The 13,232-nt window shown below is 39.4% G+C and overlaps 2 protein-coding genes across 3 annotated transcripts in view; one reads left to right on the plus strand and one right to left on the minus strand.

The window, feature by feature from the left end:
• The window catches only part of EIPR1 (EARP complex and GARP complex interacting protein 1), an 86,884-nt gene extending 80,819 nt beyond the window's left edge, over positions 1-6,065 (minus strand). Inside the window, exon 1 of the mRNA XM_062571142.1 lies at positions 5,967-6,065. Coding sequence (XP_062427126.1) covers positions 5,967-6,008 — 42 coding nt within the window. The 5' untranslated portion in view covers positions 6,009-6,065. The remainder of the gene's footprint in view (positions 1-5,966) is intronic.
• A 72-nt stretch (positions 6,066-6,137) lies between these two features.
• The window catches only part of TRAPPC12 (trafficking protein particle complex subunit 12), a 60,656-nt gene continuing 53,561 nt past the window's right edge, over positions 6,138-13,232 (plus strand). Inside the window, exons 1-3 of one of the 2 annotated variants that reach the window (XM_062572991.1) lie at positions 6,138-6,196; positions 6,745-7,961; positions 12,699-12,819. In XM_062572991.1, the coding sequence (XP_062428975.1) occupies positions 6,750-7,961; positions 12,699-12,819 (1,333 nt within the window). In that variant the 5' untranslated portion in view covers positions 6,138-6,196; positions 6,745-6,749. The remainder of the gene's footprint in view (positions 6,197-6,744; positions 7,962-12,698; positions 12,820-13,232) is intronic. The other variant, XM_062572990.1, reaches the window with a different exon arrangement.

A 13,232-nucleotide genomic window follows, 5' to 3' on the forward strand; every position in this document is an offset into this window, starting at 1 on the left:
GACACAGCTTTAATACCACATGAACTAGTTGCTTCCTCCCTTGTCTTAGAAATAGATCCCGAAATGCATCACACACAAGGGGAAAAGACAACAAAGACTTTGCTGCAAAGCATAAACTGACATTTTTTAAGCAAGGCAAAGGGCATGCAAAAACCTGAAAACTAAGTGAGACAAAGGTAAATGGGAGAAACAGCAACCATCATGCTAGAAGGCAGGAAAGGCCAGGTGGAGATTGGATGTTATGCCCACGCCTACACCCAGCTCAGCGAGATGTTGGGCAAAAACCTACTACAATCCTACTGTGACTATTTAGACCACCTGCAGAATAATAAAAAGCTTAGAGATAAAGAAATACAACACAGCCTGTAAAGGGAATGGCCTTTGACACCTGCACCAGCAGATCCAGAGGAACACAATGACAAATCAAAAAAAAAAAAAAAAAAAAAAAAAAAAAAAAAAAAGAGAGAGAGAGAAAGAAGGTTTAAAGTAAGCATGTTAAGGCATTGTAACACATCAAATACCTACATTGTGTTCACAAATTTTCCTGAAACTTTCCCCTTCATCTCCATCATCAGACAAAGTTACCTTTTGAAATAAACTGTCAGTATTATGGGCAAAGAAAAAAAAATGAGTAATCTGAATATTTCTTCAGTGTATTCTTTTTCTAGCTGTCTAGCTGATGCTTGGTATCTGCAAACATGAAAAGACACAGAGGAACTCCAACATCTGAAACATCTGCAGAAAACGTAATGCAATCAAAAGAACTTCTGCAACCTACACGTAATTTGAAATTCATATGGTCAATCTGTACTAACAAGTAGTGTTAGTACACAAAATGGAAAAGATACAGTATTTGGCTTACAGTCCCCAAATCTGAATTTAAAGCAAATTATTTGACCATTCTCTCTTTATATTCAGAAAAATATATATATGAGTACACTGCTATTTTAGGGGTTGCAGAGAGGTTTGCTTTTGCTGATAAGTCATTCTGAAAGCAAAATAAAAATGTTGTCCCCTACAGAAGGCTCAAGCTGATAATGTCATGATTATTATTTTTGCCTTCTGGCATAATTTCAATTTTCAAGCAGGTACACTTTGATCTTTGCTTAGGCAGGACAGCCTTGCTTCTCCCATCCCAGCAGGAGACCTTCCTACCATACACTGTAATAAGCCGCAACGATGCTATCATGGAAGAGGCTGGCAGCACACATGCCCAGGTGCTTCAATGCTCTCAGACAGCTGCTTTCTCTGAGTCTTTCACAAAACAAAAATTCCCACCACTAATGTAATTCAGTGCACTGACCCTATTCCAAGGACTGACAGATTCTATAAACCCTCACAGCTACAAACACAACCTTCGCGCAGAGCAGCACAATCATCGTTAGAAACCCCACTTTCACAGGGCATGTGTTGCTTTATTTTTAATGAAACATAACAGCAATAATCATCTTTTAATAGTTCCTGCAAGATCACATAACTATACCCTAATACTGTCAGCATGCCGTACCATAACCTAGTATTATCAGGATCTTGATAATTGCTTGAGGGTCCTAAAAAAAATATTTTCAATCATTCCATGCATTATGAAGATCTTTGGGGATTACTTAAGAGAGTTTTGTCACTTATCTACTTTTTTCTGGTAAGTCTTTAATCTAATAATATGTTAGATTTAAATTCCACAAGAAGTCCTCCCAGCTGAAATGTTGTCCTCAGAAAGGGACATAGAGAGGAAGGCAGATGGGAAAACAAATGAGAATATGCTCTCAGTCTGGATTAAAATATACTGGACTGGTACTCATGAGGAAAGCAAGCTTAGAAAAGAAAGAGGACGAGACAGACGCTAGGAATTGCACTAAGACATTATCATGCAGTTTCCTGAATTGACTTAGAATTTCCAAAATAAATTCTCCAAAAACCTCTCTAAAGCTACATCAAAAAAAAAAAAAATCTTTGTTCAGTTTAGGCCATTCACTTTCACTAAGAGATTACAGAGAGGCTTTCTTTGGGATAAAGAGAATTCCAGTGCAAGTAGGAGCCACAACCTCCAGGTACCTGCTCTGCTCCCACACTGGGAGGCGTGAGGCTACAGAGCACCACTCAGCCTGGGAGCAGGCACAGGTTTCCTTGTACAAATGACACCCACCATCCTAAAAAGCTCCTTTCACTCAGGAACATCCTTTCCCCTCTCTTCTAATAACTCTATACCTGTCTTCCATTAGATCAGAGGTAAACCACTTGAGTCACTCTCATTAAACAGTTATTTTCATACATATATACACATTGTATTAGGCTTGTGACTAACCCATTTACAGTTAGTACTTTGCACTGTTTTAAGATTTTTATTCCTAAAAGTTATATTTTGCCTTATGGAAATCAAATCTCACCCTACCCTTTGCACACAGGCATGAAAACTCTAAATCAGTACTTTCTGGTTAGCTTCATAAAACCTGTTAACAACTAACTAAAAATGACAACATAAACCAAGTACTGCTCATTCAGAAAGCATTTTAAAGCACAAGGCAGTACGCAAACTGTTACAGAGCATCAGTGTGCTTATTAGGCCTGCCTCAGCCAGATTCCATCTCAGGGCAAAGCTCTAAGGGCCTTCTGTTGTACAGCTCTGCAGCCAGCCAACAGACTTTCTACTGTCCCTTCCCTCCTGCCAGTTATGTATTTCCCTTCGCTTTGTAAGTATTTTTAAAAAAAAAAAAAAAACACAACATGCAATAGGATTATCTGGTATACTGAAATTCAGCCTAGTCTTGTGGTATCTCAAGTCCCTTAAGTGTGCCAAACATGCTCCAGAATTATCCTTCACTGGCACAAGCAATTTTTCCCCAACCCCGCTATGTTGCTGGCCAGCTGCTGCATGCTTTTAAACAACTGGAATGCAGGCTGCACCACCAGCAACCACAGCTGGCACTGCAACCATGCCAAATACCTATCTGGGAAAGCATCCTTCCATGAAGCTTATTTCCAGGGCAATAAGCATCATTCAGTCATCCCTAAATAAACCCAGTGCAGTATTTCCAGAGATGCAGCAATGCTTGTATACACATTGAAAGATATTCCCATTTATGTACTCAAGTAAGAGCGGGGAGGGGGGGGGGGGGAGGGGGGGTAATAACCACCTGAAAATGTAGCCTGCTAAACAGATAGGGTAAACATACTGCATACTCCAGGTAACATAGTAAATAAAGGTCACCTCTACAAAGGAAAATAAGAACTGGATAATTTCACTGGTGAACAACAGCACTCAACTGGGATCCTACAGTCTCATAACCCAGCATATTGGTGAAGTCTACTAAAGTTCCTTTCAAAATACACAACCTCTCTATACTGAAGTGTTCTGCAGCTATTGGTGTTGCCCCATATTTATCACCATGATCCACAGTCATATCACTCAGCCCTCATTTCATCAGACACAGCATCTCCCACTTTCACTCATCATCCATTAGTCTGTCTTTGTCTCATTTTCATTACAGCTGGAGGATCTGCTCTGGTTGTTGTCGAAGTTTTAAAATACACCCAAGAATGACACATCCTAAAATTCACATAAATTATGCATGTCCACACAACATTCATACAGCTTACTGAGACACTGAAGAGGCAGGAAACCACTCTGAGAAACTACATTTTGTGGGTTATAATGGAACTGTGAGTGTTATAAACAGCATAAAAAGAAAAAGCTGCAATCATCCGACAAAACAAGGGCACCAGGGGGTGGGGAGGAGAGGCAGAGAGACAAGTCAAAAATTCAATTAATTATGCAGAAAAAAAAATGAATAGATCAGTTTTGATTTTATTTTGTAATTAGATGTTTAGTTTTTTTTTTCTCTGAAGAAAAGCTCTTTTACACTGTTATTTTTTAAAACCTTTGGCTAAGTAATTACATGCACTAAATATTATATACAACTGTTGGGCTCAAGATTTATGTCTTTAGCTTCCCTTTTCATACATCAGAACAGTGTCAGAATGGTTCTTCTAAGCAGCTCAACTTTATTTTGATGAAAACTGGATTCAAATAAAAATATTAAATGACTTGTCTATTAGTATAGTTAGCTTAGTTATACTAACACATAAAAAACACAGTGTTTCTGGCAAATGCTGGAGAGACGCGACGGTTGTGATGATAGAGTCATTACGAAACTAGGCTTAAAAAGAATAATAATATCTTTTACTAGACCTGGTAATACTAGTTAGAAAAACATAAAAACATATGGGTTTTAAGTTTAAGTCTCTCCATTTTCTTTCCCGGAAATTACAGTGAGGTAATTTGCTTTAAGGCCACATTGGCAGTTAATGGAGATCAAAAATAGTCTCCATCTCTACACTCCTTTTCTGCCTTCGCCAAAAAAAAAACCATCTTTTCTTCTTCCTCCTTCTTTATAAATGCATTAACTGTAATTCTCTTGGATTATAGCTACTCTCTTAGTCCTTTTGCTCTATCCTCCCACTACATAGCCCTGTTACACACTCTGCAAAAAAAAAGAGATGAGGTCCACAGGAGATATATAGGGTTTTGTTGGATTTTGTTGTTGGTTTTGTTGTTGTTGTTGTTTTGGCAGGACCATTGTGGTCCCAGACAATGGTCTTTCCAAGATTTTAGGAGACTTACTTTATACAACTGAAAAAAAAGAAACAGAAACTATGATTTCCTTTAAAACACAATTTTGTTCTGTGATGCAGAAGAAATCAAACATAAATTTAAGCTTTATATTAATTTTGAAGTAAGAGTTGCAGCCATCTTTAGTCAATCACAAAATGGTATCATTTATCACCCCTTAACAGATCTAACATACAGTATAGGTCAATGTTTATACTAGTTAGCATAAAAATGGAAAATAAAGCAGAACTGCAATTTGCTAAAGAGATCTGTTGATATACTCTGTAATCCTGATTGTGTAACACTTAATAGTGGTCATTAAAGCTAAATGTCAAAATTTGTCACAGAAAGCGTTCATAGGTTCATAGGAACACGCCAGAACATGTTCTTCAAGCACTTTAGTACAGGTACCTATAAAAAAAATATGCACATGTATACAGACAATTACTTAAATAACTGCACGCACTGCAAAACAGAAGTGGTGCTCTGCAAGCTGCAGGAAGAACATAGCGCCCCTATTACAACAGTAATGATGATAAGATGGGTATTGCCAGCTGGGATATGGAATAGCCAAGTAAAAACATCATTGCAGGAAGGCATGAATTAGGATCTCTCTCACCTACACAACTGCTTGACTGTTTATTCTACTAGAACTTGTAGAAAGTTTGTTACATGCAAGACCTGTGCTCCTCTACAAAGAGGACCAGCAAATGCAAGTTATTAGAGTAAGACAGGCAGACAGCAGGACCACAGTGTCACCTCCCTGCTGCAGGGATCAGCAACGTGACGGCCCAGTCCATCCTGTGGCACAAATCCGAAGATATGGAAGCTCCAGCTAGACACACCCACAAACATCAAGTAGTTCTATAGTGGGATATAATCCAGTAAGATCTAAAATTCACTGGAAACAGTTGCACACTCTCTTCTCACAGGAGGGTTTTGTTTGTTCATTCTGCAAATGGAAAGCAGCCCCAGGAACACCCCCGGGATGCCCGCTGCTCTCCCGCCGTCCAGGAGGCGACGCGGGCTTCTCAGGACGGGCACACGCACTTGCCCACGCAGCAGCAGCGGGGCCGCTGCGGACGCTCACTCACGGGCCCTGCTGCTGGCGCCCCGGAACGCCTTCGCCATGCAAACCGCGAGGCTGCCGGCAGGGACGGCGCGGCCCGCCCGGCCCCGCCGCAGCTCCGCGCTCGGCCCCGCGGCGGCCTCCCGGGCCGGCCCGGCACCGCTGCGCACCCCTGCCCGGGGAGGAGGAAAGAAAGGACCCCCGGCCCGGGGCGGCCCGGCCTGGCCCGGCCAGGCCCGGCTCGGCTCGGCTCGGCCGGCAGCGCTCCCGGGACCAGGCCCCGCCGCCCACCTGGAACTCCAGCCCGTAGATCACCGGCGCGTCGTCCTCCATGGCCGCCGCCCGCGAGCCTCGCCGCGAGCCTTTCTGACCCTCGGCGCTGCCCGTCGCCCGCCGCTTCCAGGAAGCTCGTTGGCGCAGGCGCCGCCCGCCCGCTGGGTCCGCGGCGCATGCGCGTTGGGAGCGGCGCTGGGCGCGGCGGTGGTGCGAGGAGCGCGGCCAGGGCCGGGGCCGGGGCCGAGGTGAGGGGCGGCGGGCGGGGGGCGGCGGCGGGGGGCGCCGGGCCTGGGGGAGGACGGCAGGCCCGGCCGCGCCGCGCCCCGCGGCGGCGGTGGAGGAGGAGGCCGCGCCAGCCCGGCGCGCTGCAGCCGCGGGAGCCGCCGGCTCCGCTGTGCGCAGTGGGGCCCGGCCCCGGCTGCAGCAGCCCCCGGCGACAGCCGCGACCCCGCGGTGACTGAGCGCGCTCCTCCCTGCTCGCAGGTGGGCGCCGGGTTAGCCTTTGCGAGTAGCAGGCCGAATACCACTGCTGTGTGCGTTTAATTAGAGGGTTTTGCTCTTAAATCCCAGTATTTTTCGACTTGTTAGGAACGGCAAAGGCAAAGGATAAAGACAAAACATTTTCTTATGGTGAATTTATTTTGTGGTAGATAATGAAAGAAAGATGACAACGAAATGATTACATTCTCAAATCAAGATTTTCAGTGTTTGTTTAATAATTGAATTTCATGATAGTGATTTTGAGTAGGGCTTGAGTAACAACTAATTCTTGTGCATGTTTTTCTTTCTTTAGTTACAATGGAAAGTAATGGGAGTAATGCTAAGGATGCTAAGAGCACTTCAGAGGAAGAGGACAGTAGTGATAGAGTCCAACAGAAAACTCAGGAAGAGGCTCTCTTTCATGAGGAAACTATTGATCTTGGTGGAGATGAATTTGAGTCTGAAGGGAATGAAACTGTATCAGAAGATTCTAATAATTTTATAGATAAACTTAATGAGCAAATGATGGAAAGTGTCATTATTTCAGATTCTCCAAACAACAGTGAAGATGACACTGGTGAACTTGGTTGTTTGCAGGAGATAGTAGAACAAATGGAAGCCAAGGACAATCAAAAAACACAAGCAGAAGTGAGTAAGGAAGAGTTTTTAAGTAATGAGAGTGAAACTGAACATGAAGAAACACCTAAAGACTTTTCTGAGATTGGAACAGATGATCAGGCATCTTTAAAGGAAGAATCAATTCAAGAAGCAGTGAAGGAGGAACTGAAGTTGATAAACAACATTCCTGTTAAAACAAGACCAAATAATATTGATGAAAGCAAACCTGAGAACCAGATACCATTACCCAGTACTGGCAAACCAAATCCTGAGGCTGAGCCTATCCCTGTGTGTACCATTTTCAGCCAAGCAAACAATGTCAGTACTCAGCCACAGTTGTTCCTGCATGATGGTTTTGAGCCTCAAATGGTAAAATCTCCCAGTTTTAGTAGTATAATTGAGACTCCAGTGAAGTCTAATCCACAGGTAGTTCAACCGAGTCCTAGTCTAAGCAAATTCTTTGGTGATACTGTTAACACTAATACTTTAGCTTCTGACTTTTTTGATTCATTTACCACATCCAGTTTTATTTCTGTCAGTAATCCTAATGCAAGTTCTTCAGTCCCAGAGCAAATGTCCTCTACTTCTTCCACTGCAGACAGTTCTCATGCTTCACCTGACCCTACCTTTTCTATAGGAAATGGGAGAACTGAGGCAGGTGGTCCTCCAGCCTCTTTAGAAATATCTCAGTCCCCCAAGCCCTTCTCACAAATCCAGGCTGTTTTTGCTGGGAGTGATGACCCATTTGCCACAGCCTTGAATATGAGTGAACTAGATAGAAGAAATGATGCTTGGCTTCCCAGTGAGGAAACCAGAAATGTTCTAATTTCAGTTGCCACACAACAATACAGCACTCTATTCATAGACAAAGAGAATCTCACCATGCCCGGATTAAAATTTGATAATATCCAGGTAAGAGTCTGTGATTGAATTTTAGAAACTGATTATGTTTTAGAAATACTGAATAAGAGCTGTCCACAAGCTTGTACATCTTAGTGCTTCGTATTGTTGCCTAAGGTCACCTTGTTTGTATTACTGCAGTCATTATTAAAAAACTTAATGTTACTGCCTACTCATACATGATAGGACTAAAATCAGATCTAATGTATTCATAATGAAATTCGTTGAGTCAAGTTGAAGACCAGTGTTGACAGCTTACATCCAAAGTTGGTTGTGTGTTTAAGTCACTTCAGTTAGTTTCTGCCCATTCTAGTTAGAAGGATTATGCTCACATTTGAAATACAAACAAAACCAGAATGCGGTTCTGTAAAGTCTGAAGGGCATACAGTGTTTTTTGCTTGTGGAATTCACTGTTGCAACAAAGCAGAAAATAACATTTTTCACAGTGATATTAACAGTGCTGTGAATAACGTTGACACTGACTGGAATTGCATTATTTCTGTCTTTCCTAATCAGTGGAAAGGTATGAGCTGTAGAAAAGTGCTAGAGCCAGCTACTGGGAAGGAGTGAAATTCTGGTTAGATCTTCAAAGGAAGAGTATAGTAATGGAAATCCATTTCCTTCTCTCCTATCAAGAGTTCCTGACTGGTGCAAAGGCATAAAGCTTTTCTTTGGAATTTGGAGAAATTTTATTCAGCTCTATTAAAAACTTGTTGTGAAGGAATTTTATCCTGGCAGCTCAGCAAAACCAAACTATCTCAGTGATTTTTTTTCTTGAAATAAGTAATTCCTGCTTTTCCATATCTACATTCCTGAATAGTAAGAATTGTCATCTAGAGAGTTGGTGCTGAGGGTTTAGATATTTAAGCCTTAATGACAGCATAGCAAAGATTATCAATTGGTAAGTAGAATAAGGGCAGAGAGAATGGTATACAGTAACTTCACAATCTGCAGTAACTATCAGAAGAGTTTCTGGACTGAGTGAAGTCCAGATTTGTAGCTGAATTAAGTTTCCTTTTTCATGTCTCCCACTGAAGCAACAAATAATGAAAGATTTAGACATACGCCATGGTGCTGCTGCTTCTTGAGTTAACTTTATCTTAAAACATTTGTTTTTAAAAGTGAATGATGATCTATGATGACAATAGCTCTTTCTCACTTTATTCAGTTGAGTCAAGAATTAAAAGGTTACTTGCACTGATCATTCTCTTAATGTGGGTCATGTGTGTATATGCCGATACACCATTCAGTACATCATTGAAAAGAAGATATTACAGCTAACCTGCTGTAAAATCAGGGAAGAAGTTAATGGGGATTCCTACTGCTTTCTTCTTAGATTATTATTTATAAACAGCTACATAAGCATGTTGGCAGGGAGTCAAGTTTTGAAGGGCTTTATGCTTAACACAACTTTCCTCACTTCCAGTTACTGCTTTTCAGTGGCCTGAGTGCCCTCCTCGACTACTTTGACATCCTCTAGTTTCATATGATCGTTCTAGGCACTTCTAGTACTCTGAATTTTGTATTTAACTGAAATCATAATTGTAGAGTACTTGACATGTCATCTGGAACATTGTCGTATGCTGGTTTGACACTGAAAACATGGCTTCCACAGTGTTCATTAAAGCTTTGGCATGAACAGTTTTGTGATGCTAAATGTTAATGCAAGATGTTAAACCATACAGCATACAGTTAACAAAGTTGTTAGTGGAAAAGTGCATTTATGATGAACTTTGAGTGCTTCAGGGAAGAACTGAAATTACATGACTTTTATTGAACAGCTCAGCAATATTTTTTTTCTTTCTCACTCAGAAAGTGCTTATTGATGTTAAAGAATGTTGTTTTGAAGTTCATATGAAGCAATTTAAAAAGAAAAATATTCAGTGTTCTCAGTTTCAACTGTATGCTACTTCATATTGATTATTTTGAGCAATATTATTTTAAAACACTCATGGATTGTGTATGTTATAGGTTATTTGTACTAGTACTTTCTGAGGGTGGGAACCAGTCAGGAGGATTAATTCTTGTGCTCTGTTATGCTTATCTCTAGCAGTTATTGTCTGCTGTCATGATACCCTTCATCTCATTACAGTCCTTCATGTGTGATGTTTCCTTTTCCAAGGAAGTGGTGGGAGGAGTTAAAGTTTCTTTTGTATTTCTTTCATTGTACACACATGGATTTCAAAGGTTGAAATCTTGTTTGTTCATAAGATAGGTAAAGCATCAGAGGTAAAAATTTTCCTAGTAGAACAGTAATTGCAGTCTCGTTCCTCATGAAACTGGACAGAAAACATAAAAGTATTTGTTGTTAATAGTAGTGGGAAAGTGCCAACACTTAATATCAGTTAAATGGATATCTTTGTCAGAGCTAAACTGTATTTTATAAAGCTTTTTCTTTTTAGGACAAAAGGTTTTGTGGCTTTTTTTCTGTTCTCTGCGCTAACAGTTTCCTGTCTTGGCTCTTCCAATGAACATTTTCAGACTGCCTTAGATGGATTTTTTAGATGTAGTTGCTTTTTACTTTCACACCTTAAATACTACATGCTGTTCTAATTACCTCATATCTGAAAGGATATAATGGAATTTTAAAAAATGAGATTAGAGAAATGGTCAGGAGTATAGCGTTTGTCCATGTAAGTGAAATAGGAGTGTTTAGCTTGCAAGAAAAGACAATGATGTAAAATTCATAAAAAACAGAAAAAAGGTAAATGAAGAATTATGATTTGCGGTTTTTTGTGGCAAAAGAACTACTGAGTAATAAGCAAAAGAAAAATAAAAGGAATTACTGTTTTGCAGTGCATACACTACTTTTAAGTTATAGAACTCTTGCCCTCAGATGTACCTTCAGTTAGAAAAACAAACTGAAATATGAGCAAGACAAATACTATGGAAGAGATGTATGTCAGTGAATATTTTAAAATGATAGGCAGATATGTTCCTTTGATCAGGTGGATCCAAGACTTTTGCCTGCTGAAAGCTGAAAAAGGCCAGTCTGAGCTTGCCCTGGTTCTTACACTATTTCCATGAACATTTCTGTTGACCCAACAGACACACCTTTACTGTGACTGTGGATAGTTATATGTTACTCCATTTAAAAACAGTGATGTGAGTGTATTAATGCATTTCTGATAATTTTTCTTCAGATGTTTGTTCTTCTAGATTACATATGTATTAAAAATTTCGTATTTTCATTAATCCTACAGAAACAATTTCTGATATCTCTTATTAGCATGGAGTAACTTCTAACAGCATAGGGGATTCCCTTGCATACAGAAATACATACAGTCCAAACTAGAGAAGAAACCTCTGCCTTGCCCCTGTGCTAGATGGCATTAGCAAACATGGTGACTGAAGAGTTTGCAGGCAGTAGTAGGCGGGTTCTCAACATCTGTCAATATATAGTTCACATTTTTTTTGCTTGATGTCAAACCTGAATTTCTTGATAACCTTTTGCAGATCTATAGAAATGGTTCATAGAACCTTCAAGGATCTTTTGCTACAGACTGGAAGACACTGAAATAGATAATCAAACAGAGTGTCTTATACAGAGTTACTCAGTTTATTGCTAGCAAAGACTGAAATAGAACCTGGATTTAGACAGTCTTCCTCTTTGAAGGTCCCTGTTGGAAAACGTAGAGTTAATCTTCTCAGACTTTAGGTGTCTCCATTGTAAATGTCTATGTCTGGACTAGGCTCTAAACATCTTTTTATAGTCAGCTGAGAGAAAACGGGCACTTTTTAAGTCACAGTTCACCTTGTTTTAAGGTTAATATCTAAAAGATATAAAAAGTGAACATCTCTAGTTTCCCCATGCACTTGTTGTTTTTGTTATAGAAGTCACTCATGATCCCAAACAGTTTGCTTTCTAGCAGATGTGAATTTTTCTATGCACTGTTTATGTTTATTTAAATTTCTATTCTAACTCTAGTTAATAAATACGTGATTTTTTTAAGTTAACTTGTCAGTTGAAAATTTTTTTATTTATTGGCAGAAAATAGCCACATTGCATTTTAAAATGATATCTGGGTAGTTTTGTTTTAATGTCAGAATTAGATTTTACTTAAGTAGTGATTGTTCTTAAATTCATAGTTCAGAAACCTTTAGCAAATCTTTTAAATGCCATCTACTATCACTAAAAAGATTGGAGAATTATATGTGCTAAACACTTGCATCTTACTCATTTGCCAGTTCAAGTTACTGAGCTTCTCAGATCAGCTAGTTTTTCTGGTTTATTCTTTTAGTTTATTCTTTTGTAATTAAGACTATTTGTTAAAAGATTGTTGTTCACTTTGGCCTGTGATCTCTCAGTCAAAGCTTTTTCTGTATATATTTAGCTGATCATGTTAGCTGATCATGTGCCCTTACATCTTTGTCCAGTAAATTGCATGTTTCGACATATTAGTATTCACTAGAAATACCTAGTAAAACTTACTGTATTTTGTAAGGTCTTTGTAAGGTATTTTCTCAGATATTTGAAGGATAATGAGACGCAAACAAGTCTGAATATACTGAAATCTATATGTTAGAAAAAGGGAATATAGCAAAAAATGTGAGGTAAATCTAGAAATTTTCATTGAAATGCTGCAAATATATATGTATCTATATTCATTTCACACTAAAAGCACTGGAAAATAAGCATTTCTCAAGATAGAAAAAATATTTTGCTCAGTTTTAATTCAACAATTTGTTAGAATAATGTTAGAAAGTATCTTATGTTTCTTCTTTTTTTTTTCTTCCATGAACATCAAGGGAGATGCAGTGAAAGATTTAATGCTTCGCTTCTTGGGGGAACAAGCTGCAGTGAAGAGACAAGTTTTAAATGCCAACTCTGTAGAACAGTCATTTGTAGGCTTGAAACAGCTAATTGTAAGTAAGAATGTACTTCATCTTCATAACTCAATATATATTAAATACCATGCTTCCGTCAAGATAATTGGGAGCTAATGACTGTGAGAAGAAAATTAAAAATATGCATATGTGTCTATTCATGATCTTGCAAAAGTACTAACCAAGGTACAGTAGTTTTTAGTAGCAGTGATGCTGGGTTCTAAAAGATGTAAATGCAGAAGTTAGAAGCAAGGTAGTTTTAAACAATGTAAGTGGTTTCACAGTAGATTTTTAATAGCTTTTTGGTTGCATATGTATTTGCGTTTTACTATAGTATTTTACTAAAAGTAAGGCATATCAATTCTTGTGGTAAGCAAAGGTGATGTAATAAGTTCAGCTGCTTTGATTTTCTCGATTTCAGAGCAGGAAAACTAAATTAGTTTCTGTTTGTCTTTT

This window comes from Rhea pennata, chromosome 3, assembly GCF_028389875.1.
Source record: "Rhea pennata isolate bPtePen1 chromosome 3, bPtePen1.pri, whole genome shotgun sequence".
Lineage (NCBI taxonomy): Eukaryota > Metazoa > Chordata > Aves > Rheiformes > Rheidae > Rhea > Rhea pennata.